The following is a 27,224-nucleotide window of genomic DNA, read 5'->3' as shown; positions in this document are numbered from 1 at the left end:
TAACAGAGGATAACGTGATGTGTTGAGACGAATCTGACCTCAATGTATAAAAGCAGAGACAGGACAGTCCTCCTCAGTCCACCTTAAGAGGAGGTTTGAGTTCTTGCAGGTGTGTAATCACCGTGGAGGACAGGAGGTCACGTCCCCTCCTGTAGATGAAATATACAGATTTTTATCCTCAGTATTTTTTAAACAACCAGAGAAAAACTGTGTGTTCCCTCAAAGTTCAGTGTTAAACTGACTCTAAAACACACACTGGCTGTGTAGCGCTCACTGAACTCCTCCTGCTTCATGTTGGTTTCATACAAAACAGCTGTGTCACATCTGGTCAAGTGTTTGTCAGTGTGACAGTGTGGAGGATGATCCTGAATCTCACTCAGTCGTTAGTCTGTGAAGCTGACGTGGTCATCGTCACAATCTGAATGTGAGTTCAACAGAACATCAGCGTGGATTAGAACCGAGCTTTTACAGTCTATTGTCATGTTGTTGTTATAAGATCTAACGAAGCTTGGTATGAAATGATTAGCTGCTCAAAAGAAAAATGATCAGTAATTATATTGATAATTGATTAATTTTGTCATTTTTCAATTAAAAAAAAACAGAATATTTGACACATTCTCAGGCGTCAGGTTCTCTGATGACAGGATGCTGCTTTTCTCTGTCCTGTCTTTGGGTTTTGGTCTTTTCAAATAAAGACGTTTAAAGACGTCATCATGGACAAGTGGTTTTTAGCACCATATTTTTGACTTTTCATCCCTTAAACATTAATGGAAATGAAAATAATTGTTAGTTACAGATATAACATAACCCAGAACAGGTCAATTACACACACACACACACACACACACACACAGTCTTTGGTTCAGCAGGGTGATGGATGGTCCAGTGAAATCGTAGTCCAGTTAGAGAAACTCTATCTGTCTCCTCTGTCTGCCCAGCTGTCTGTTGTCCACACACACACACACACACACACACACACACACACACACACACACACATGCACAGTAACACACACACTCTCTCAGGTCCATCTGTCGACCTCTCCTCTCTCTGGTTTCCCCCTCAGCTCAGCAGGCTAATTAACTAATGTGCTGATCTTTCACTGCCTCTTTGTGTTTCAGTCTGTGTGTGTGTGTGTGTGTTTCATGTGTCCGTGTGTGTCTGTGTGTGTGTGTGTCACAGGGTTAATTGTTGGACTCGGCTTACTGTACCTCTCTGCTGCCGGAGTGAAAACTTTATTATCCGTCCATTCAGAAAACCGCTCAGGCTCCATGTTCCTCTTCTTCTGCCGCCTCATTAGAGGCGGTCGGTCGGAGCTGAACTGATCCACGTCCACGTCACTGTCGCTAATCATGGCTGCTGATGTGAGAGTTAATCTGCAGTCGCCATGTGGAGGATTTCTTTTAGTTTAGGCATCCTCCATAAAGAGTTTCTTCTTCAGATCTATTAATGACGCTGCTAAGAGAAACCCAGACCTCCACTGGAAGACTTCCTGTCTGAAGCTGCGTTTCATTTGCTGAGAGTAATTTATGCACTGACACTATAATTAACGAGACGGGACAGCAGATTACAGCAGTTTGTTTGCGAGGACAAATTAAGGCTGTCATTTTTTATTCAACATTCAAACAACTATTCAGAAATCAGAGCCGCTCAATCCTGAATCAGTTCTTTACAGAGATCACAGTTTTCTCTGCAGCTGAAAGAGGAATGTTTATTTTCATCACTGATCCGTCGCCCAGTCTGACGAATGTCTGAATATAGAGAAAAACAAATGTCCGTCAAACTGTCCCAGAGGAAAAAACTCTATCGTCCCTTTTAAAATAAAACAAAACTCAAATTCAAATGATTATTTTATTATTGCATCACAGGAAACAGCCACTCTGGACTGAATGGAGGGAGCAGGGTACAGACACGTTGCACCGGGGGTCAGTGGGGGACCATGAGCAAATTTTTGCCAAGGGGCCCCGAATGTGTTAATCAAGCCATGATTATTCGATTATTGAAACAGTTGTAGATCATTTTTCTGTTGAGATCAGATCATGTCAGAGAAGTTGATTTATCGATGAATCGGTTACTATGGAAACACTGTTTTAATGAAAAGTCATTATTATCTTCATGCAAACGGAACAAATAATGTGATGTTTACTTCTACAACTTTATGAAACGTAGATCCTGAGTATCAGACCTAATCCCTGCACGTTTCTCTGGATCACTTTCAGCTGTAATGAATGAGATCAGAATCTTCACTGTGTTGTTTCACCTCTGCTGCTGCTTGTATTTGCATATGAGAGTGAAAATTAGAGTCTCTGAGTTTGAGGTATGATTCAGTTGGTGACTGACTTTGTTTGATGCCAGACACAGATCAGTTATTTCTTCTTCTTCTCATCACAAAGAGCAGAGTGTAGGAAACCATCAGGCAGCAGCTTCTCATGTTGATCTGACACTGATGTCACTGTCACTGGTTCAGATGTCTCCAGCAGCAGGTTCACATCAGCTGTATGTGATAATATCAAATATCACGAGTCTCTGAGTGTGTGTATATACTGTATATATAGATATACATACACAGACATAGAACAGTTGTCGGTTGGTGTTTCTGTAGATAGGTAGAAGATCTTTTATGAAAGAGAAGAAGCTTCCATCTGTACAATCAGTGTTTCAACATCTCGAACAGAGTGAGACATCGTCTCTTCAGAGGATCGTGTCACATTCTGCAGATAAACTATCCTTTACATCAGATCAATAACTTTAAGTTGTGAATCTGGAGCTTCAGTATTTGGATGAAGTAGTTTCTGAGTGTGTCAGATATTTAATCAACATTAGGTCAATATCAGACTCAGATCAGAGATGATCAATATTAAAGGACTCAACACTTGTATCTTGCTGTTGTGCAGGTTTGCAGCAGCACAGTGTGCGTCTGTGATTGAGTCTAAACAAACTGTGTTCATGATAATGGAGGAACATGTGAGCGTAGCATCAGAATGTAAAACGATCAGTCCACCAAATGTCAGAGAGACGACCTGAGCCTGGTTTGTTTCCACAGTCAGTATCTCATATTCTCTCATATTGATCAATATGTCCGACCTGAAACCAGGAGGATGATGTGAGGCTCTGCTACAGTTGAGGGTTCAGTTCCCACTGGGACGCCCACGCCGAGAACGTACGCAGCAGGCATTTTAATGTAGAACCTGCAGCGAGCGACCAGAACGTCGTTCAGCTGGAGGGAGAAAATCCTCCATTTTGTCTCGTTCACCACTCGACTGTAGATCAGCTGCTTTCACCAGAGAGCTTCAGTGTTCAGAGGGTTTCTGCTTCACAGCTATAGACTGTGTGTGTGTGTGTGTGTGTGTGTGTGTGTGTGTGTGTGTGTGTGTGTGTGTGTGTGTGTGTGTGTGTGTGTGTGTGTGTGTGTGTGTGTGTGTGTGTGTGTGTGTTTGTAATCAGAGCTGTCAGTCAAACGTAAATAGAGGAGAAATGGCTGCCAGGATGAGAGTGAAGTTTCCATCAAGCTCAGTGTGAGAGGAGCTGCTGAAGCTTTATGAGAGAATCAGTGAGAAGACAGACGGAAACAGATCAATAACTCTATCTGCCTCCATCTCACACACACACACACACACACACACACACAGCCAGTCTCTACACTCAAAGCCGTAACAGGAGCCCTGTGTGTGTTAGAGCTTCTTGTAAATAATACTGTCTGCAGCTCTAAAGCTCCTCCTCAGTCTTCAGGTGAAGCAGCAGAAGAACCTGACTCGCTCATGTCTGAGTTCAGTCGTCTCATAAATCAAAGTCAGAGTCTTCTAGAATAAAAAATGTTTGTAGGTTAAACTCACCTGTAGGACTGAGACTCAGACGTTTCACCTTCAACACCTGCAGATCTAAAGCACTTCACTGACGCACAAACAAAAAAAAGACATACGTGCAGTTTAGCGCAGAGTGCATTAAAGCTGTGGCTCCATCATAGTCTGCAGATAAAGATGGACGTCGCCTTCATGACATCACCCGCAGGTTTCTGAAGAGAGGTTTTGACGCTCTGCTGTCGCCATCTTGTCAGTGCCTGACTCCGCCCTAACTTCTGGCTAATCCAAAAATGATCAAAGGGGTGGGGCTTGTGTGGAGCTGAGACCGGTTCATGCTGGTTTAATAACGGTGGCTAGCATATGCTCCCGTTAGCATCGTTAGCACACCTGGGATTTTTCAGTTTTTTGTGATTTAAACTTTTAAAAAAAAATAGATATCAATAGAAATGAAAAAGGGTGTAAACGTGTTTATGTGAATATTTTAATTGAAATTAAAATATTCCAGTAAGAGATTTAGAAACTGGTTGTGTCTGTGTCCACATACTTTTGTCCATGAGTATAAACTGTATTGTGTATTATTTGAATGAGTTTTCCGTAGATCTTCATCATCCTCCTCCTCTCTGTTTCTCTACAGTCATGAGCCACTGAAGACGACTCTTCATCAGACCTGCAGCCAGCTCTTCTCTCCTCCTCCTCCCCTCCTCTCCTCCTCTATCCCACCATCCTCTCCTCCTCCTCCTCTTTCTGTCCACCATGCTCCCCTCCTCCTCCTCTCCTCTCTTCCTCTTCCTCCTCCTCGCCCTCCTCCTCCTCTCCTCCCCCCTCCTCTCTGCCCCGGCTGCTCCTCCCCCTCCCTCCGTGGCGTCGGGCAGGGCGGTGTACCGAGCGTTCGACACCTCCCTCACCCACCTGACCGTTCACCGGAGGACAGGTGAGGTGTTTGTCGGCGCCGTCAACCGAGTGCTGAAGCTGTCGGCCAATCTGACGGAGCTGAGGAGTCACATGACCGGACCTGTGGAGGACAACGCCAAGTGTTACCCCCCGCCCAGTGTCAGGGCCTGCGCTCACCGGTCTGTCTACACCTGTCTCACCTGTCTCACATTTCTGTCTCCACTGTCCTCACTGGTTTCACCTGTCTGTCTACACCAGTCAACAGCTGTCCACACTTGTTTAACTGTACACACCAAGCTGTATACACCTCGCTATCTACACCTGTCTGTCTCCAGATGTCTCACCTGTCTGACTGTGTACACCTGTCTAGACCTGTCTCACCTGTCTGACTGTGTACACCTGTCTACACCTGTCTCCCTGTCTGCACAGTTGTGCCCCTGTTACTGCCTGACTCTCATATAATCTACCTGTCTGCCTCATGCGGTTGGTCATCTGTTCACCTGTCTAACGCCTCACCTGTCTGTCTCCCTCAGACTGGAGTCATCAGACAATGTGAACAAACTCTTACTGGTGGATTATACTGGGAACAGACTGGTGGCCTGTGGCTCGATCTGGCAGGGCGTCTGTCAGTTCCTCAGGCTGGAGGATCTCTTCAAACTGGGGGAACCGCATCACCGCAAGGAGCACTACCTGTCCGGAGCCAGAGAGGCTGATGGGATGGCAGGTAGGCTGGACTGGAGGGGGCGGGGTCAGACGTCAGTGTCAGCTGACTAGAGATCTGGATTATTTCTCAGCAGAAAGTTTAAAGTTCCTGTGAGTAAATGTTTTAAAGAACCAAAAGTGGGAAATTGATATGAAACTAAATGTTTTAGAAAATCTGTATTTTCTCAAGGAAACAGTTGAGCAGAGTCGTGAGCCTGCAGATCAATAGAGGTAATAGATAATAACACCAGTCTTCTCATTGGAAGTTGTGGGAAATTGTGCATCTATGAAAGAGGAGAAGGTTGTTCGATGAGAATAAAATACATGATCAGTTAACTAAACTCCTAAACTACTAAATGAATAATGTAAAGAGTGTTTTAAAGAACAAGTGTGTTTTCTCTTCATGCTGTCAGGGTTAATGTCCCAGTGGAAACCCTGTTGTCTACAGTCAGAGGCTCCTGCTGTGTTTGCTGCTGCAGGTTTAAATCCAGACGCTCCACTCTCTTTGTTCAGCTCAGCCGTTCAGCAGATTTTTTTGCTGATACCACGTCAAAGTTTTGTTAATTTTCTTGCTTAAAAGAAAAACAAAGCTCCAGTGTTTCCTCTTGACGGGCTGGAGAGGCTTTTCAACCTTCCGCTGTCAATCATGTGTCAAAATATTTTACAGGTTTTTATTCGAAATCAGCTGCCGTAGTTTTTAGTTTGAACAAAAACCAGAATGAGGACGGAGCGGCAGATGATTGACAGACAGACTTAGTCCACATATTTCACAACAGATCTTCCAGAGTGTTGTTGCACCATCGTGCACCAACGACTTCACTGACAGGTGTGATTTAAATATCTGTTAAAGGTCCGTATTTTCCTCTTTTCCTGTGTTTTATTTGAAGTGTTGATCCATAAGAAGATATTTCTGTGGTTTTAAGAACCAAAAACCATCTCATTGCAGTTTTATATCTCCTCTTCTGATTGGCTGACAGCTTTCTGAGTGATCCAATCAAAATATAGCAGATTTCAGGTAAACACTGAGAAACCAAATCCTGCAAGGTTGTGGATGGTGGGTCCAGGTGGACGGGGCTTGGGGCGTGACTGAGGGCGTTGGCTGCTTTGTTGTGACATCACAAAGTTACAGAAGTCCTGACAGCTCATTTTAAGGCTCCGCTTCTGAATAGGGATGTCCCAGGTGGATCCTGATGATCAGTGTCAGGGCTGATCCAGGCTTCTTTTCTTTCCTGATCTTCACTGTGTCCTGAATGACAGCCCGGCTCCACAGTCCAGCATTTCACTGCAAATGAGAGTGTAAATTAAAGTGTGATAATGTGAAGAAATATTTGGCTCACAGAAATGTGAATCTGAGTTCTGACTGAGGTTGGCAGCACACACAGATTCTGATGCTGCTTATTAGAAAAACTCAGAGTAGAAAACCATCAGGCAGCAGCTTCTCACGTTTATCTCAGCGCTGACCGTCACAGGTCACATCAGCTGTCACTAATTGATGTTAATTCTATAAGTAACTGGATGTCAGAACAAAATACAACTTGGCTGTTTTCGTTTTGTGTGTCTGTTCTCAGCCAAAGATCTTTTATGAGGGAAGAAGCGTTTTTGGTTCCAATATCATCAAAGTCCTTTAATAGTGGTTTTCTTTCCAACATAATGCTGTTATCTGAAGAAACGATGATGTTATTTAGCTAAATGTGGATTACATATGTATCAGACGTGTTGAAGTAAGAGCTGCAGGTGGTCATCCTTGCAGATCGTCTTCATGTAGCCCATAAATGATGACACCAGCAAAACATGTGTTAAAACACACAATTTTAACAGAACCATATGCACTTCCTGTATCTGGTCCTGAAACATGAAAAGAGCTTCAGCATCAAAGCTCTCACAGCTGTTGACATCATGAGCCTTATCTTCCCTATAATGTTGTTTAGCTGCACGGAGTGTCCTTGTTGTAATGTCACGTCTTGTTGGATTTAGCTTCCTGAACAGAAACATGTCACAATGATCCATGTGAGTTTCCTCTGGCTTCTTGCTGAGGAGAAGGCTGAAAGTCCCCGACGGCTTCAATCTACAGCTGCATTATTTGATGTTGACCAGTCGATCAGTGGGAGATAAATTGGCAACTGTTTAGATAATTGAATAATTATTTTAATTTCTAAAGCATAAAGCCAAACACTTTCTGGTTCCAGCTTCTTTTGCTGCGTTTGCATCAAACATCCTGAACTATTATGTGACATTTAACAGACAAATTAATTAATCCAGAAAATAATCATCAGATTAATTAATAATGAAAGTGTTGGTTAGCTGCACCTCTGGTTCATTCAGATGGAGGACGTCTTCATGTTGACGTCTGAGTGAAGGAGACAAAGACAAACCATCTGCTGGTGGAAATAACGCTTGTAAGAGAAAGTCAATGGTTGATCCACTCACCTGTGAACACCTGTCCTGCCTCTGTCCTCCTCCTCTGCAGGTGTGGTTGTTGGTGAGGACGACTGGACGGCCGACCCCAAGAGGAAGAAGCCTGTGAAGGGCGGCAGCCGCCTGTTCATCGGCGCCGCCATTGATGGGAAGTCAGAGTATTTCCCCACGCTGTCCAGCAGGAAGCTGGTGGCGGACGAGGAGAGCGTAAACATGTTCTCGCTGGTCTACCAGGACGAGTTTGTCTCCTCCCAGATCAAGATCCCGTCAGACACGCTGTCCCTTTACCCGGCCTTCGACATCTACTACGTCTACGGCTTCTCCAGCCGCACCTACGTCTACTTCCTGACACTGCAGCTGGACACGCAGCTGACGCAGATGGACGCCGGCGGAGAGAAGTTCTTCACCTCTAAGATCGTCAGGATGTGCTCCAACGACACCGAGTTCTACTCGTATGTGGAGTTTCCTCTGGGCTGCACCAAAGACGGCGTTGAGTACCGACTCGTCCAGGCCGCCTACAAGCAGAAACCAGGGCGGCGTCTGGCGCAGGCACTCGGCCTGTCTGAGGACGATGATGTCCTATTTGTCGTCTTCTCACAGGTGATTTAACTTCAACAGTTGCTTTTGATTTCAGTTTCTCTCTTTCTTTGCTCTAGGGTTTTTCCAGCTCCTCTGGGATTTGAACCAGCACCTCTCAGACTCTGGCGGTTTTTGTGTTTTCAGGGTCAGAAGAATCGGTCCAACCCTCCCAGAGAGACGGTCCTCTGTCTGTTCACCCTCCACGACATCAACCTGGCCATGAGAGAGAGGATCCGCTCCTGTTACCGTGGAGAGGGACGCCTTTCGCTACCGTGGTTACTCAACAAGGAGCTGCCCTGCATCCACACAGTGAGTTACACCACCACCTTCTCTCAGAAAAACTGCTCTGAGTTTTACACTTCAAAATATATTTGAGGGTGAAACTGTGACAGTCTGATTCTATCAAGTAAACACAGGCTGTGTAGAGAAGATGGTCCAACAGTAATAACTGATGGTGTCTGTTGGTGATGTCGACAGCTGTAGTCTTAAGGTGGAAAAGCTCATTTTCACCGTGTCTTGTTGGGACCGTAGAGGTGTGTGATCCAGTACCAGGTAAAACCAGGACCAGGATCAGTGAATGTACTGTGATGTGAGGCAGATAAATATGTCATTATTGATGAGGTGAAAACGTTATTAACAGGTTACTTCGAATATATTTCCATTACAAACACAGTTTAATGATGAATATCAGATGTTTAGTTTGTGAGTTCTCCACAGCAGCAGAGATGCAGGTTGTGATCGAACATGTGATGGATCCATTGTTTTGGTATCGATCCTATTGACACTAATACTGAAACTCACAACAAGACTTTGTATTGATACTTTGTGGATGGATCCGCTCACAGCCATTGTACAGTTTGACTGCCGCACCGTTTATTCTCCACAACCAGCCAGTGTACCGGCCGAGTGTGATGGAGCTGTAACCAGCGACAAACCGTGGAGTGTGTGTCGTGTGTGTCGTGTGTGTCATGTGTGTCGTGTGTGTCATGTGTGTCGTGTGTGTTGTGTTGAGGTGACTGATCTCCTCCAGTCGCCTCCTGATTTATATCTCGTCTCTGTGCGTTTGTGAGGAAGATTAAAAAACCCTGGAATAAACATTTCAACTTGTATCAGGTTGCTTCAAGCAGAAGATGGTGAAGTGGCCCCTGTGTGGCCCCTGGGACTCATAGGCACAGTTCAGGGTTCAGCTATATTCTCAACTGAAAGCTGCCTCCACACTGTGCACACACACACACACACACACACACACACAACACACACACACACACACACACACACACACGATCAGTGTAATACTCAGGTTGTGGTGCAGTGAGTCGTCTCTCCGCCTGAGGGGAGAAGCAGCTGCTGAGTCTGTGTCACTGTCAAATCTGCTTCTGTGATAAAAGGTCAAAAGGTCCTCAAAGCCTGTGGACATGAACACTTTCAGGTAGATGTTAACTACGACTCCCAAGGTGCATTTCAGCAAGAAACATCTAGTCATAAAGCTTCAAATCTTGTGATGGGGACCCGCTGACAGTGGGCGGGAGCTAAAGGTGACTTTGCTGACATGAACAGGAAACTGTGGAGCTGTGGCTCCGTTTTGTTCTCAGCTCTAACGAACAAGTGCTTTGAATTCACTAATAACTGAAACTGTAGAACATGGTGTCACATTACATCATCCAGGAAAGTTTCTATGGTAACAATGGAAATAGCATTTATAGAGAAAATTCATCATGAGGAAGCCTTGATTCATACATTCACATCGCTTATCCTTCTAGTGCCGTGGGGGGCCGGAGCCAATCCCAGCTGACAATGGGTGAGGGTGGGGTTACACCTGGACAGGTCGCCAGTCTATCACAGGGCTGATATAAAGAGACAAGCAACCATTCACACCTACAGGCAGTTTAGAGTCGCCAGTCAACCAACCTGCATGTGTTTGGACTGTGGGATGAAGTGCCCAGAGAAAACCCACGCAGGAGAAGGGAACATGTGAACTCCACAGTTTGCCTGGGGGACGGGGGGGGGCAACATGGAAAAACAGGAGTCAGCACCCCTGATGAAACTTCGCTGCTGAAACCTCAGTGTTTTTGTGTGCAGCATCTTTCAAACAGAGACTCTCATGAGACAGAAAAAAGACCATATGAAAAAACATGATTAAATAGGATTCTCAAGTTGTGTTTTTGAGAATCTCTTTATTATCAGGTTCAAATAACCTGTTATAGGTTCATACTTCATCTGGGCTGCTTTTAACAGCTTCCAAAATCAGAATGTGGCCAAAGAAAGGGAAAAAAACAAACAAACAAAAAACAAACAGAAAAATCACTTTTCTTCCTGCTTCCTGTTTCCCTCTCATCGAACTAATGATGCGTTAACAACAAGTAAAAGAAATTTAAAAATCAAAAGGAAAATTTTTTGAAAAGTGAAAGAGAAGCAGAAACATGATGAAGTGAAACATCTCTGCCTCAGCTCCTTTGTTTCTGTCCCTCTGCGGATACTTTACATCATATGGCCAGAGGCTGCCTTTAGGCTGACACACACACACACACACACACACACACACACACACACACACACACACTATGCCTCTGTAAGGAACAGCAGTTTATTTCTCGGACATTTAAGCACAAACCTGTTTTATTTGAACAAAAGAGAAAAAAATTAATCATCACGTGAAACAGAGAAACTGAGCCAGAAGAAGAGAGAGACCTCCACCCCTCCCTCCCACCCCCCCTTTCTCTGCCCGCAGTGGGGTTATTTCAGGTCGGGGGTAGATGATGTTCTTATTCATGGCGATAATGGCCTGCAGTGGTAACCATGGCAACCAAGCAGGGAAACCCGCCAGGAGAGGAGTTCAGGGGCCGGGCTTGGATTGGGCAGGGGATTGTAGGTGGAGGGGGGGGTGGCTCCTAGCAACCAACTAACCAACCAACCCACTAATCAACTCATCAACCAACCAACTCATCAACCAACCAACTAATAATCACCAACCATCCAGCCACACACTGAGGAAATTGATGGAATATAAGCTAATGACCCGTGTCACTGTAGTGTGTGTGTGTGTGTGTGTGTGTGTGTGTGTGTGTCTCCAAGGCAAAGAGAGGGAGAGAGAGACGGGGCGGGGCTTATGTCCAGGCTCTGACCTCCTTCTTTTATCATAAACAGCGGGGTGTGTGTGTGTGGGTGTGTGGTACCTTCAGGACCTTTCTTCACAGTTAATAATGATCTCTCTGCTGCACACACACACACACACACTTATATACTTGTGAGGACTCTCACTGACACACTGCATTCCTTCATAAAGTCCAGTTCATGGTGACTAGTGACTTCACGTGATGCAGAGGTCATGAGTCCCTGTGGGTCTCTGCAGACCCCCCTGTGGACGTCCACATGCAGCTCAGATCTCAGGTTGGTGCATTACTCTGCACTGTGCGTTGTTCCACTTTCTGTGTCGCACTCTGTTCTCTTTTTCTTCTCGCTGTGAGGTCACCGTCTTGTTTTTCTAGTGTGTGTGTCTCCGACTGTAATATGTTCAGACGCATGTGCATGTCCATTGTCCACGTACAGGTCTGCAGCCATACGGACTAAACACAGCCTCACCCTGAACTGAACGTTAACCTCGAACCTTAAAGGGTTAACTGGTCCCTGTCGATCCAGTACCTCCACTTCAGTAGAGGGATGTAGGATCCAGCTGTGTCCTGATTTCCTTCACGTGTTCAAACAAACACGGATTGTGTCTCGACGAAAGATGAGAATGAAAATGGCGCAAAAGTGAAGTAATGAAATAAAATAAAAAATGAGTTCAGGAGGAACTAAGACCACATCCACACGACGCTGATGCATCTGGAAATGTTGTGTAACGTCTTCTGTATATAGAGATATGGAGTTGATCTGTGAGTGTGAACAGTTTCTGAGCTGTGGAACCAGCAGTCCAGATTCAGGACTTGATGACTCCACATGTGATACTGGTCCAGTCTTTTTAGGATCTGCCCCTGAGGGTCAAAGATACAGTGAACACTCAGCTAGAGTTATAGTCTTGTTTGAGGAGAGATGAAGGGAAAGTGTATAAACTCTACTGACTGTATTCAGTGATTCCGAGCTGAACTAAGATCAGCTGAAGCTCCGATCTGACCTGAGACCTGTTAAACACAGTAAAACAAACATTTCTGTGATTCTCAGTTTCCACCCTGTTCTACTGCTGCGATGCATCGAGGCCTGAACCCGCTAATGACAGGGTGTTAGCTAACCTCCGTGTGTGTGTGTGTGTGTGTGTGTGTGTGTGTGTGTGGACACCCTGTAATAAGCTTGCTCCTCCCTGTTCCATTATCTATACATACAGAAACCTGACACACTCTGAGGCCGTGATGACGTCTGTCTCTGTAACTGAGTGAAGTTCATTCTCTGAGTTAACAAACACTCTGAGTTGTTTTCTGGTTAATTTGCCAAAGATAATGTCATTGAGGAAGATGCATCACCCTGTCAAACTTTGATGTTTGTTCTTTCTGCTGTTCAGAGACGGCGGCAGAGTGGCGGGTCGTCCTCTTCATAAACTCTCTGATCACCTCACATCAGTTTCACAGCAGCAGCTCAGCAGCTGTCAAACAGCTGTCATGAATAATTGATTCATTGATCAGCTGACCAACACAAAACTAATCGGCAACTATTTTTGATAATTGATTAACCCCTTAACAGACTCATTCAACCTTTTACACGGGCCTGGAAAAAATACACCCAAATTAAAAGTTCCTTTTCTTCTTCTTCTCCCCTGAGGGAAACTCTTTACATTTTACACCAGAATGAGCCGAAGAGAAAATTAACTTAAACTACTCTACTCTGACTGGAGGTCAGATGAGATACATGAACTCATCACTTTGGGCTAAGAGGCATTTTACACTGTTTTCTGGTATTTTATAAAATTATTCATCAATTATCAGGAAAATGACCAGTGGATTTAATCGATAATGAAAATACTCACATCGGCAGCCCTGATCGTGTTTTAAGCTGATCACAAACATGGACCCAGAGTTTAATTTAGCCTAAATCGTCAGAGCTGTGTTTTGCCTGTGTGTGTGGTTGTTGCTGTTATTTGATAGTTGTGTGGAGGATGACATGCAGCGAACTTTACAGCTACAACTTATTGAACTTGAACTAAAACCAGTTTTCTTTCTCAATCATTTCTTCTTCTATCGCAGCCGAAGCAGATCGGAGATGATTTCTGTGGTCTGGTTCTGAACCAGCCGCTCGGAGGCCTGAGGGTCATCGAGGGGAACCCGCTGTACGAGGACCGGACCGAGGGCATGGGCGCCGTGGCGGCCTACACCTACGGAGAACATACGGTGGTGTTCGTGGGGACCCGGAGCGGTCAGCTGAAGAAGGTAGGAAGAGAGGGTGGAGGGAGGGAAATGTCTGGTTGATTTGTTGAAGCTGCAGTGTGAGCTGTTTGTCAGGAGGAAAGAGATTTGTGTTTTAAATAGTTCCTTCACAGAGAGGGAGAAGAAGGATGAAGCCGGGACGGGAATAAATGCTTGTGAGAGAGCTGCTGTTTCCTCTGCTGAGAGAAAATGGCTGCATGAATGTTTTAAAATCGCTTTTGGGTCTTTGACTGCTTTTTAGTGTTTCTATTTAAGGAGTTGGAGGAGAGAAGCTGCAGAGAAAATTGCCTTATTCATGTTTAAAATCACTGGAGTCTCTTGTAGTTCTGTGGTCTGTAATCTGAGTCTGACTCACCTTCACCTCTCAGCTCTGATTGTCTTGATTCCTTAATGTGGTTCAGTTTCCAGTTGTCCCCGATGAAACATCTCACAGTGTGTCCTGCTTCTGTCACCCTGACCTGACGCCTCGAACACTTTAGCTTCATGCTGATTGATATGTTGTAAAATTGTCGCTAAATGTGGTGAATTTATGCAAGAATCTCCTCTGAGCAACTGTGGAGGAAGATCAGATCCTTGAAGTAAAAGTACCAATACAGCAAAGGAAAATACTCCATTACAAGTAAGAGTTCTGAATTTCAAGTCCTACTTAAGTATCAGTACAAGTATTATCAGCCTCATGTAGCTAAAGAATCACAGTAAATATGCTCATCTGTGTCTCTGAGCACAAACAGAACAAATAAGGTGAAGAAACAACAGCTCTAGATAGTTTTAACTCATTTATCTGAGTTAGATTTTCCACCACCTCCTCTAAGTGATACTTACTTCCTGATTGAGAAATCTGGATCGGGCCTTGTGCCACCTGCTTGCTCCAGGTGGACAGGTGAAAGAGCAGAGAGTATAAAGATGGTTAGAGGAGGAAACACATCCACATCCTCAGCCACATGTTTGAGCCTCAGTCAGACCCAGACTCAGATGAGGAGTCTGTTGAGAGCAGAATCAGAGACTAGCAGACGTATCAGAAGAGTTAGCATAGCATCTTTTATTAGTTTATGTTGTGTGTTAGCTCGTAACTGGAAGTGGCTGACACAGCGTTAGCGGTTGTGCTAATGCAAACTTTGGCTCTCTGTACTGACAAGAGTTCAGGTTTATTTAGCCCCGCCCCTCGTCCCCACGAGTTGACAGGATTGGTTCCTAAGGTTTGTGACGTATGAAACCCTGGCTGTCTGAATCTGTTTTTATGGGACTGTCATTGGTTCACTGCAGTTCCAGGTGGAAATACTCAGTCATGGTGTTGATTGATTATTTCACTCATGATAAAATATCCTATGGACAATAATAAGGTTAAACAAGTGCACATTAAATATAGTTTTTAATTAATACCGTGGTAGAATTGACAGTTTTCGCTGCAGCAGCTCTCAGTGTACAACATTGTCTTATGTATCTCAGTGAGTTTGACAGATTTAAATCTCTGGGAGAGGAACATTTGGGAAAAGAGAGACCTGGTGTGGGATGTGTGCTCCAAAGATTCATGCTCCAGTCTTCAGCAATGACGCCACAATAATAGTAACCATAAGCAGTATAGATATCTGATAAATATTTCATTTCTTTTTACATATTTTCTGCTGCCTCTGAACCTGGTCCTCAGTCATTCCTCCATATGTGCTCAGCCTGCTCTCTGCTGCCTGCGGCTCTGTTGTTATTATTGTTATCTGGAGCTGAAAATAAGCTGAACGTTGTTTTGATTTCATAACACAGCAAACACAATCTGTTCATTTCCAGGGTTTTTATTCACAGACAGGACAGATAAACAGCAGAGAGGTGTAGAGACAGGATTAAAGAGGCGTGAGCGGGAACAGACAGACTCTCAAGCGTCACAGCAGGACAGAGAGACGCAGCCCGAGTCTCTGCAGAGATGTTCTCCGTCACGTCCGACGCTGCAAAGTCGTCCAGCCTCACTTCATCTCTCAGAAAGCTGCAGAGTTACTCAGACTGTCTGCCGCTGTTAGAAAAGATACCCCACTTAGCAGCACAAATGTCTGTTTTCTGTCTCCACCAGAGCAGTTCAGTCCCTTAAAGAGTCACTGGTTCCCTGCAGGACAGACTCGGTCCTCTCTGGAGGATTTAAGACTGAGTCTGAGCTGCAGAGATCTTCCCTCCACTGTCGGGATGAAACCACGGGACTCAAAGCAGATGAAAGGGTGGTGATGAGCTGTGAGGTGGAATTAATGAGGAACATTTTAGTCTGGACCTTGATGAGTTTAATCATGTTTGTAAACCGGATCACAGAATCACAGATCTGCTGTCTGTTCATCGTTTAATGTTTCGTGTAACACAAGAAAACAATCATCTGAATTTCCTGATCAGATTCCTGCTCTCCAGAGGAGGAACCTTGATCTTTCCTCTAGCTCCACCCTCAGGACAAACCTTTAATTTACCTCTGCTAGTGGTGAGACTGAGCTCGTGTGTCATTGACCATAATGCAGAACCACTAAAATCTTCTTAAGGTCCACTAGAACCTCATACAGAACCACTAAACTCTTAAAGCTCACTAGAACCTCCTAAGGAACCACTGAACTCTTCTTAAGGTCCACTAGAACCTCATAAGGAACCGCTATCATCTTAAAGCTCATTAGAACCTCCAGAGGAGCCACTAACATCTCCTTAAGGCCCTGCAGAACCTCTGGAGGAACCACTGTGAACAGACTTTGTACCAAATTAAAGTTTAATTACATGTAATTTAAGTTGAAAGTCGTGTCCATCAGAAGAACCTTTTGCTGTCGAGCTGAAACATCGTACAGATCCAGTTTTAGAGCCACTCAGGGTTCATTTTTCAGAACCTTTAATTTATTTAAAATAGACATGTTCTGTTTTCTGTGAGTGGAACTGATCTGTTTCACATTGCGTTGCATCAGTAAGTGATCTGTGTTCTTTATATTTACTCTGGTACCTTTGAACTGAAGGAACCTGAACCTTCTGGTTCCACATACACCACCCTCCACACTTGAGACACATTAATCTACATCATCACCATCATTAAAATTAAAAGATGCATTAAAACCTCTCTTCCCTCCACATTTGACCGCACAATCATCTCCATTTTCCAGCTTGTGAACGATGAATTTTAATTGCCTGAAAACTAAAAATGGAGGCTGGGTGATGTGAATGAATCCTCTCTGCGCTCACCCTGCTCACCTCTCCTCCCACACAGCTGCCGCTTTAATATTCATTCACATGGGGAGATATTCCTCTGAAAGCTGACCTCGGAGTTCGACGGATGGAGAGGAGAACAGAGGGAGAGAGGGAGGACGAGGGAGGAACAGCCGGAGGCGGAGTCTGTGTAGTGAACAGATTGGTGGAAATCGCTGGTTTCGGTTTTAGATGTTGGGCCCTGTGTGACACGGAGTTGGCGGAGAACACTTTCTATGTTTAGTGAAGCCTCCTCCTCCTCCTCCTCCTCCTCCTCCTCCTCCTCTGCCCTCTGAGCTGCTGCAGTCCAACTTACACTCTCCACCGCTTCAGCCGCCAACCAGACAATTAGAAATAGAGCAGGAATACAAACTGCTTGAGGCCCTGCACAGACCACTTCAGTCTGAGATCCTGTTCGAAACCGAGGTCTTGGAATCTACTCAGTCTGCATCACCTGGTCACCTCATTTACACAAACACGTCTGATTAGCCAGTTGTGACTCTGTGTAACTAGCATGAAGAAACTACAAATATGGCAGCACATAGTCTTCGTCAAGCTTTTGTCCATATCCATGAAACTCACCCAGACTCGTGTTTCGTTCTGCTGTGACTACAGACACATCTGAACTGACATCAGACACTCTCACGTTTGACCCTTGAACCTCTAGGGCTTATAGGAAATGGTGTTTTGTTAGAGCCTGGGGGGAATCAACAACAGATCCATTGTCTTATTAGAGAAGACATTTGTTGTCACTTTGCATCTTCAAACCTGTAGTGCAGCTGCCTCGTGTGTCTTTGTAGCCTCCTTTAGACCTGAAACGATTCCAGCACTAGAAAATAAACCAGATTGAAAAAATTCTGGTAGCTGATGAATCATTGGTGATTTTTCAAGCAAACATGTCGAACATTTCCTCTCAGCTGTGAGGGTTTGCTGCTGCTCTTTGTCTTAATAATAAACTGAAAAGCTTTGGTCTGGAATACAAGCTGTTAGATGACATTCCCTTTGGATTTAGATGTTTTTCACTATTCTCTGACATGTTATTGATGTATTGGTTAATCTAGACAATAACAGATTTATGTGAATGGTAAAAATGGATCAATGGTGGTTTGTAGAGACTGAATCAACAGAGGATCTCAACCTTTTTGTCTTGTGACTTTTCACAGTGGAACATGTGTCTGTTTGTGAACTGGTATTTTAACTTTGTACTTTTTTGGTACCGACTGAAATGTGTCTGTCATATGAAGCGTCAACACCAGTCACCAGCTTACAGTTAAAGTCCATATAGTATAAATGTAGATGTCCATGTCTTTTTTGATTATAAAGCAGGTCTAGAGTCTATATTAATACTGTGAAAATATCAAAGCCTCAGTCCACAGAGAAATGCACACAGCCTGTATTCAGAAACTGAGCCTTAAAACGAGTCATCAGGACTTCTGTAACTTTGTGATGTCACAACAAAGCAGTCCCCACCGTCATTTATTTTATTTTATTCACACGAAGTTCTAGTAATTCTTGTTCTAAGTTCTTGTTTAGTTATTACTTTTTATGTATGTTATTATGTATGTAGATTTGTAGCTAATTAGCTGTTTTTGTCTTTTAATATTTTGTATTCTTTACAAAATATAGACAGCTATCTGTATATTTTGGTCCTCAGGTCTCCAGCTGGTTAATCCACACGTGATGTTTGGAGACAGGGATCTACAATTTTTTCAGGATCAACAGAAACATCATTTCTTCTTTGTAGTTTGTTGAGCAGCCAGATCAACAGACACAGCATCACATAGGTTATTGAGTTGTTGTTGTTGTTGTTTTCATTTCTCTGCCTGTTCTTAACGACCGGTTTTACATCAGTACGTGTTCATTTCCCTCGTCTCTACAAAGCATTCCTGTGCTGTCTAACTGGGCCGCTCAGACTCTAATGAATTGAATTAAGGCAAGGAGGCCGAGTTGGTCATTTGGAGAGAGACTAGAACAGAGACACGCTGTCTATCGTCAGGACGGAGAAACCGCACAGACAGAACACAGAGGAGGAACACAGTGGAGGGTGAAATCATAAGAAAAAATAACATCATTTACAGTTTACCTTTCCTCTCAAGGAGCTGTCAAAGTGCCACTGAGCAAGGCGCGGTGCCTTTAAAGCCTCAGTTAAAGGAGAAGTGAGTCAGAGTAAATCAGGGCTGCAGCCTCCAGAAACCTTTATTGATATTTTACCGTAACTCTTAAACTAGGAATCTGAGCAGATTCCAGAGACAAACATGACCTTTCACTTATCATGGTTAACAAGCAGATAGACGAATGGATGGGGACACGTAACCTTCAGACTTAAACAAACAAACAAACAAACAAAAAAACATTCATGTATTTACGTCTTTAGGTCTCAGATTCAGTCTTCATGACGTGTTTTTGGTAACAGGCAATAAACCGAAGGAATCTCACGTGTTCCCAGTGCAGTTTACAATTACTGTGTTTCAGTACTGGAGCAGGAGACTGTCGGCTTTCTGCCATAATGTGATTTACTTAAACGTCGTGTAATGAGAAACCAGGTTTCCATGGTTTCCAGGGATGAGATGAGAGAAACCCGATTTCTCCTGGAGAAAAATGATTTCTTGGTCATGTAAACATGTCACTGTGTTTCTGTGTAGCTGTTAACACGTGAGCATGTGCAGAACAAAGAGAAGCTAACACTGTTGTAGCAGAATGTCAGCAGGAAATTTACGGGTCTGTAGAGGTGCATCGTTGTACTGAAACTAAAACATTTGTCGCCTCAGAGTCTGTTGGTTAGTGAGCTGTGGGCTGCAACTGGAGCTTTGTTTTTAAGCCTGTATTTATTGACATATAGTCCATTTATCCCCGTGAAAAATATGCTGAGTTACCCACGATCAGCTCCTGTTTGCAATGCATCATGGATGTACAGACACCTGTCACTGGATCAATGTGATACTGAAGAACAGTTAAAAACATGAGGATTTCTTTATATGTGGATTTATGCATCCCATGTCTGTGTGTGCAGATCTGACTGAGTTATGACTTGGAGAAGGAGTTTGAGTTTTTGCTGCAGATCACAGCACTTGGGCGCTATGCATTAGTTTGAATGCGAGGCTGCATCTGTGTAACTCAGATAAAAGTGAAGGTAAATTAGGAACCTTTAAGTCGTGGTTGAAGACACCAGCTGATTGGATTTGGAAAAAACGGAGAGAATCTGAACCCAGTAGCAGGATCTTTGTAGAGTTTTGGACTGGTTTTAAGGTGGTATTATTTGCTTCAGTGTTTTTCCACTGGGTCCAGCAGCAGGTTGAGAGTGCTGCTGGGACTCGGGCCCAGTCGGCCTCTTCTAACAACATAATGACATCAGCTCTAACTGTGGACACACTGAGACGGCAGCCTGATGTCTCTCTGGAAGCTTCACAGTCAAACCTGCCTGAATCACATGAGTCTGGTTTTAAATACCAGCTCTCGCTCCAAAATGCTACAGCCTCACTCTGAGGTTTCCTCTGGTTTCTGTTCATCCCTGTGAGAATCAACCTGCAGACACATCGTCCATCGGAGTCAGTGAGTAGTCAGTTTATTCCTCTGTGGTTCAGTCTGAGGGTCTAAACTGTTGTGACGGTCACGCTGATGTATTTAAGATGCGACCTGCTGTACATCGTCATGTGAGAGCTGAAGTTGCCGTGTTTGCTCTATGAAGAGAGTTTAAGTTTGTGAACCAGCTGAACTCTGACCTCTGCTCTCAGGATTCATGTGAGCTTTTTACAGAGAGAAACAGAGGAGGAGGGATGGAGGGATGAAAGAGGGGAAACCATGTCAGACTTGGATGTTGACTTTAGATTTCCTGAGTGAAACGTGTGACAAGAAAACTGAGGAGAAAAGAAAAAAAATCTTCATGAAAAGACGAGAGGCAGAAAAAAAGACAGAGGGATGGAAATGATTCTTCTTTCACATGTTGATTTAAACTGAACTAAAATAAAAATAAATAAAGAGCTCAACTAAAACATTTCTTCAGACCTCAAACTAAACTTGAATCACATCAAACGTCACTAAAATGACCAAGATAAATAGTTTTCTCAGAATGTAACCAGTTTTTACAACTTTAATAGCAAAATTTTCAAAATAAAACAAACTTATCCTCATAAAATTCTGACACTTTTACAAATATTTAAAGTTGAATTCTAACTGGATTTTCATAATATTTCAGGTTTTTGTCAAATATTTCCAAGATATTCTTTCATAGAATCACAACAGCTCTTTTGAAATACTGAATTTATTGTTCTTGTAAAATTTTATCTCAAAAATTTTATTTTCTTGAAATTCTGACTTGATTATCAAAATATTGCAACCCTTTCTTAAATTACACTAATTATATTTTCATTGAAATAAAGTAATTCTAAATATATAGTATGTGTAGCATATAATATACTGTATATAAAAAGTTATAAATTAAATAATTGATAGCAATTAATCTAATAATAATATCATAACATAATGACTTAACTGTGATGTTAGTAGTTTAGTCTCGTAATTAATTTAAATTAAAACTTCAATAATATTTAATATTTTCCTTTTATATTATGTTGTATTTATGTTTTATTTTGACCCCTGATCTAATTCTGTCTTAACAACTAAAATGAAATGAAAACCAGAACTGAAATAATTCAACTGAAACTAAAATGACCCGCACAGAGGTTTAAACGTAACAACACAGTGTCAGTTTCAGTGTTTCAAGAACATCATGATTATCAAGCAGAATTAAAACAAAGTAAATATGCATTTCATTTGTGGGAAAAAAAGATGTGTAGATATTCAGAAAATGCTAAAAAAAAAAAAAAAAAAGAAGAAGAAAAAGACAACAAACTCTGGGACCCAGCAGAGAGAGTGAAGAAGAAGGACGGAGGGAAACAGTCTGACAGACGGAGATAAAGTCAACAGAGAGTTTGAGTTACGACTTGTTATTTTTCCTCTTGTCAGAACTCACAGCGAGCGGCTGAGTCTCCATGTAAAATGAATCAGGAGGACGGACGCTGACGCTCTCTGTGGGGGGTCTGAACGCATCAACAGCACAAACTAAGAATTATGGGATTTTCCTGCTCGCCCAGGACAAGAGAGAGAGAGAGAGCGAGGCCATGATACTGTCAGAGCCGCAGGTTAAATTCCCCATTTCCAGATTTCCCAGATTTTCATCTCAAAGGAAAAGTCCTCTGCTTGTCTTAATTAGCGCTCCGATCTTTTATTGAATTAAAAGAACTAACACCATTGTAATACAACACAATAATACAGTCTCATCAGAGGTTCAATAATTAACCTTCTGGATTATCAACTTTAGCTGTGTCACATTTAGAGGTTCAGTTCTCCATGAAATCCTCAGAAACTATTTGCCCTTGAGCAAGGCAGCTGACGCCCAGCTGGAGGATTAGGCTGTGGTCGGACTGGTCACGTCCCAGTTTAACTCTGTGTTTGAACATTTCAACAGTTCGTCTTTTAGGGAGTTTTTGATCTCGATTTAGCTCCATCTGAACACAGTGAGGTTTCCTCTGTGTGTGGTCGCACAAACCAAACGCCCCTATGAGGCTTTTTACCAGAGCTGCTTCAGGTTTCAGGTCCACGTCCACTTCCTGTTTAGTCCACACTCTGCCTCAGACCACCACAGTTACGACTGGTTTTAGTGGAATGAGCAGTTTCTACATACTAGACCTATACTCTGATCAGGGAAAATCAATATGTGGCTGATCTAGTAGTAATGAATCGACTTTGTATAGTTAATACGACAAAACATAGAAATACTATGTAAACCTCCGTCTTGTTAATAGACTAACTTTACTGAAACTGGGCAGTCCACATGTAGCTGTGGTAGAACCCAGGACAAATAAAGTCTATAAGCTTGTTAAGTGTACTGTAAACTTGTACTTTAAAAGGTCCATATTTTCCTCTTCTGCTGTGTTTTATTTGAAGTGTTGATCCATAAGAAGATATATTTGTGGTTTTAAGAATCAAAAACCACCTTGATGTAGTTTTACTTCTCCTCGCTCCGGCTTCTCTCTGGAGCTCTAGTAACAACAGGTCGGTGAGTGACTGTTTTCTGAGTGATCCAGTAATAATATAGCAGATTTCAGGTAAACACTCAGAGAAACCAAACCCCTGCGAGGTTGGATGGTGGGGGCATGGCTGAGAGCAGTGACTTCTTTGTTGTGACATCACAAAGTTACAGAAGTCCCAATGGCTCGTTTTAAGGCTCAGTTTCTGAATACAGGCTGTGTGTATTTTTCTGTGGACTGAGCACTTTGATACTTTCACAGTATTAATATAGAGTCTAGTCCTGCTTTATAATCAAAGAACACATGGATATCTACATTTATACAATATGGACCTTTAAATGCGCAGTAACAACTGCAGCAGACTCCGGTGACATCAGTGACTCTCATCTTGGACTGTAGCAGCTGAACATTTAGGGAACAGACCTCAGTAAAAATAACCCACCTGAATCTAAAACAGTGAATCGTCTGTAAGTTTCTGTTCTCTGTTCTCTGCGTCTGTTGATGCTGTCAGCGGTCACCAGGGTACAGTTGTGTTCTCAGGTTTTCTTCAGTTTGACCTCTGGAGGTAAATAAACCGCAGGAGTTTCACTCTGGTTCAAACGCCAGAAAAAACGAAAGTGCATCTGGAAAAATACGACAAACAAGAGACACTGTTTTCTCATTTAGGAGCTGAGTGATGATTTGAAGTATTCAGAAGGACGAGCCGGGACATAGACGGGGTTTTAGAAGAACCCAGGTCCTCCCAACATAGTGGTCCTACTGATCTGGTTCGAGTCGGTGCAGCAGGAGAAGTAGTTACAGTTGGAGTAGTTGTACTGATACTACTACTAACAGTATCTGCAGTAGTATCAGTAGTACAAGTAGAGGCAGCAGAAACAGTTGTACCTGTTGTAGTAGTGGTTGGAGTAGTAGCAATCACCATGGCAACAGTAGTAATGTATTTCCCATCTATCAGTGTTGTTTTTTTGTATCAGCTGATCTAACAGCTGATTGGCTCAGAGAGGGTGATGTCATCAGCAAGTTAGGAGAGAGCAAGGCGACAGGAAGCTGGAGGGGGGCGTCCCAGGAGAATGGGTGTGTGTGTGTGCGTGCGTGCGTGCGTGCGTGTGTGCGTGTGTGTGTGTGTGCGTGTGTGTCTCAGCAGCTCTATGTTCTGCTGCCAAAACAAACAGGCCGGAGGGGAGAGAGGAGACACGCTGCACTGACCGCACCTCCCAGCCCGCACACACACACACACACACACACACACACACACACACACACACACACACACACACACACACTGGACTTAGACTTTGTGGGGATTTGTTGAGGTTATGGTTTTGGGTGACTGAGACCTGCTTCAGGATCTGTGTCAGACCTGGTCCGAAGTCTGATCTGGTCTGATAGGATCCTGTTGTGTTGCTTCAGGTCTCAGGTGTCTGTGCTCAGCTCCGTTTCTGTGCTGCATCATGGAGGATCCGTTCTGAACCAGCTCCTCAGACTCTCTGACATTTCACAGACTTTTACTGTCAAAACAAGTTTTTGTCTCTGTTACGTATTTCGTATACGTTTTTCCATTCAGCTGCTTCGGATCAGGTCCAACACTTTGGCCCAGTCGAGACCTCTGGTCTACATGTCGCTGCTGGTGTAGTCATGCAGGTTTGGTGAACTGGAATCTCTGTAGGGAATGTAATGTGTTAGTCATTACTGTCCAGCACGTCCTGACAGGAGAAGTGATCTTCAGTGAAGTGAAGGTGAAGCTGTTTGTTGTGGTGCCTCTCCGGCCTTTAATGCTCAGAGTAAAGAAAACCAAACCGCTGGATGATAAAGGTTTGGATTCAACACTAGTTCTTGATCAGTCATGGTGAAGTAAGTGTAATATTTGTCCAGAGGTTGGTTTCAGAAGTGTTTGGTAAAATGTTGAAAAGCTTTGTTCACGATCAGAATTGATTTCTAATATGTGGATATTTTTCTGATGTTTATCTGAAACATTTTAATATGAGACATCAGCGGTCTGAGCTGATTTAATCACTTGACAGTCTTCCCACTCACACTGCCAATTATTATCTTCATATAAACTTTAGAATACATTTTAACACAGAGAAAGAACAGTGAGTTCAGTATCATTCTATCGAATATGAATCCTTTCAAATTCACTTGATGAATCTTTTGAGGTTTGTTTGGTGTGGAATTGAAACGTCCACTGGTTAAAAAATGTCACGTTTTTATTTCACTCGGTATCAAACGTTAACCACAGACAGTCTGCTGTTCTGAAGGGTTGTATGTCTTTCACCTGTGTTGCTCATAACTGTGTCCTCATTCAGTTTTCCCTTCACTCAGAGGGAAAAGTAAAAACAAAATAATATTAACTCTGTCATTCAGTGAGTATCAGTTAAAGATCTCTGATGTTTTGCAGCAGGAGGCTCTGAACGTTACCTGAAGGTGAACCTGTTCAGGTCACAGAATCTGCTCTAACACCAGTGTTAAACCGAGGACTCGTCCTCCTGAAGTTATCATACGTCACAAGTTCTCGACGAGATACATGTTTAATCACGGTTAACACCTTTGTCTCAAGTACCTTCCTGCAAATATTTCATTTTGCAGTTGGTTCGTTGACTCGCAGGAGCTATTTGTTTAACATGCTAACTTAGCCATACAAGAGGGTTTCTTTCCATCTCTGGAGACAGCTGTGAGTAAAGGAATGAAGTTTGATGCTAACGTTAGCTATATGTAGCAATAGCAAAACGGACAAATAGCTCCTTTAATGTGGTCCAGTGTGCTCAGTCAGTCTTGTGTTTGTATACGTCACCAGTGTTTTTTTCCTTTGTCGATGTCAGTAGTGTCAGAAAGAAATTATGAGAAGACAGAAATGAAAGATCTGATCAGAGATTCGTTGAATGCAGAGCTTAATTAATCAGCGTATTTTAACATATTAATTATAGAAGCGGCTAACAGAACCCTTCCTTACATTGGAAGCATCCTTTTAATGGCAGGAAGGATAATTACAGCAAGAAAAACCTGTTTCCTGTCTATAGTTTGAAGACTTTAGTTGGAATAGGAACTCTCTGTATTATATCTAAACCTCATGCTGTATTAGCTGCAGGCAGATGACGTTCAGGCCTACTGGTAAAATTTGCTGCTAGTTTCCTCCAGCTGGTGTTTGGCTGATGTCTCTGTGTCACACAGTAAAAATGATAAAATATTGTTTTCTTTTTAATCTTCTTCTTTTTCTCTCTGCAGATTTCCCTCAAACTGACAGACTGAAAGCTTTTTCTTTCTTAGAAAGAACACTTCCTCCTCCTCCTCCTCCTCCTCCTCCTCCTCTTCCTCTTTTTCCATTAGCACAAAGTGAATTAGCGGAGATGAGTCAGCCAATCAGCTGTGGCATTCAGAGGGAACAGAGCCATTATTGGCTAATGAGACGACGGGGAATTAAAGCTTTTATTCTAATAACAGTAATGTCTGTTTGTAACCGAGCCGCCTGCACCTGCTTCACTCTTCTTCCAAACATCATTTTCATTCTCTGCTTTTTCTTTTTTTCCGGCAGCGACGGGGGAATGGATTCTCACAGCCAGAGAGGGAAATTAATCTGTTGATTTAGATTCATATAGATGATTATTATTAGGAGAAGCCTGCACCTGTTTCTCTCTTTTACTGCAGAGCTGAAATCTGGAGCCGAACCAAACCTCAGTCAGTTTCATAGGGAGCGAAGCAGTATTTAATTTTACTGTCAGAGAGCTGCTCTTCCCAATGAGGACCTGATTTCTGATTAACTTCTGTTTTTACATCATTGTGAGACGGCTGCACCTGTGTGTCTCACCTGTGGAGAGAACATTTAACTCTTCTTTCTTTTCACCTACACCTGCAAAAACTTGCTCTTATTAAGATTTGTGAAAGATTGTGTTTGTTCAGATGCTCCAAAAATTGATGTGAGGTTCATGGTTCAGATTATTCATCCATAAAAACACCAAACTCTGAAAACACACCACAGAAACCCATTAACAGGGTCAGATTAGATTAACATCCGTGCTGATATTTGATTGATGTCCATCAGTCCAACACTAGCTCGAGCACATAGATAGATGGAAGCACCTGACACAGTGTAGATTTGTGAACTGAGTAGGACACTCGTCCGTGGCTCATGAAGCTCGTTGGTTTGAACTCGTGTTAATAACTGAAGGAGACTGAGATCTTCTCTCAGGTGACTGTAGTGTCTGAACAGGAGGCCGACGATGTTCAGAGAGACTTCAGAAGGAAAATCAAACTGACACTTTCCCCAGTGGAAATTACAC

General features: G+C 43.1%; 1 protein-coding gene across 1 annotated transcript in view; it reads left to right on the top strand.

The window, feature by feature from the left end:
• Positions 1–27,224, top strand: part of plxna3 (plexin A3) — a 120,679-nt gene that overhangs the window by 21,050 nt on the left and 72,405 nt on the right. Inside the window, exons 2-6 of the mRNA XM_056384183.1 lie at positions 4,435–4,870; positions 5,225–5,415; positions 7,861–8,408; positions 8,532–8,696; positions 13,559–13,741. Coding sequence (XP_056240158.1) covers positions 4,554–4,870; positions 5,225–5,415; positions 7,861–8,408; positions 8,532–8,696; positions 13,559–13,741 — 1,404 coding nt within the window. The 5' untranslated portion in view covers positions 4,435–4,553. The remainder of the gene's footprint in view (positions 1–4,434; positions 4,871–5,224; positions 5,416–7,860; positions 8,409–8,531; positions 8,697–13,558; positions 13,742–27,224) is intronic.

This window comes from Seriola aureovittata, chromosome 9 (genome assembly GCF_021018895.1).
Source record: "Seriola aureovittata isolate HTS-2021-v1 ecotype China chromosome 9, ASM2101889v1, whole genome shotgun sequence".
Taxonomy (NCBI): Eukaryota; Metazoa; Chordata; class Actinopteri; order Carangiformes; family Carangidae; genus Seriola; species Seriola aureovittata.
This window is presented reverse-complemented; position numbering and strand designations above follow the sequence as displayed.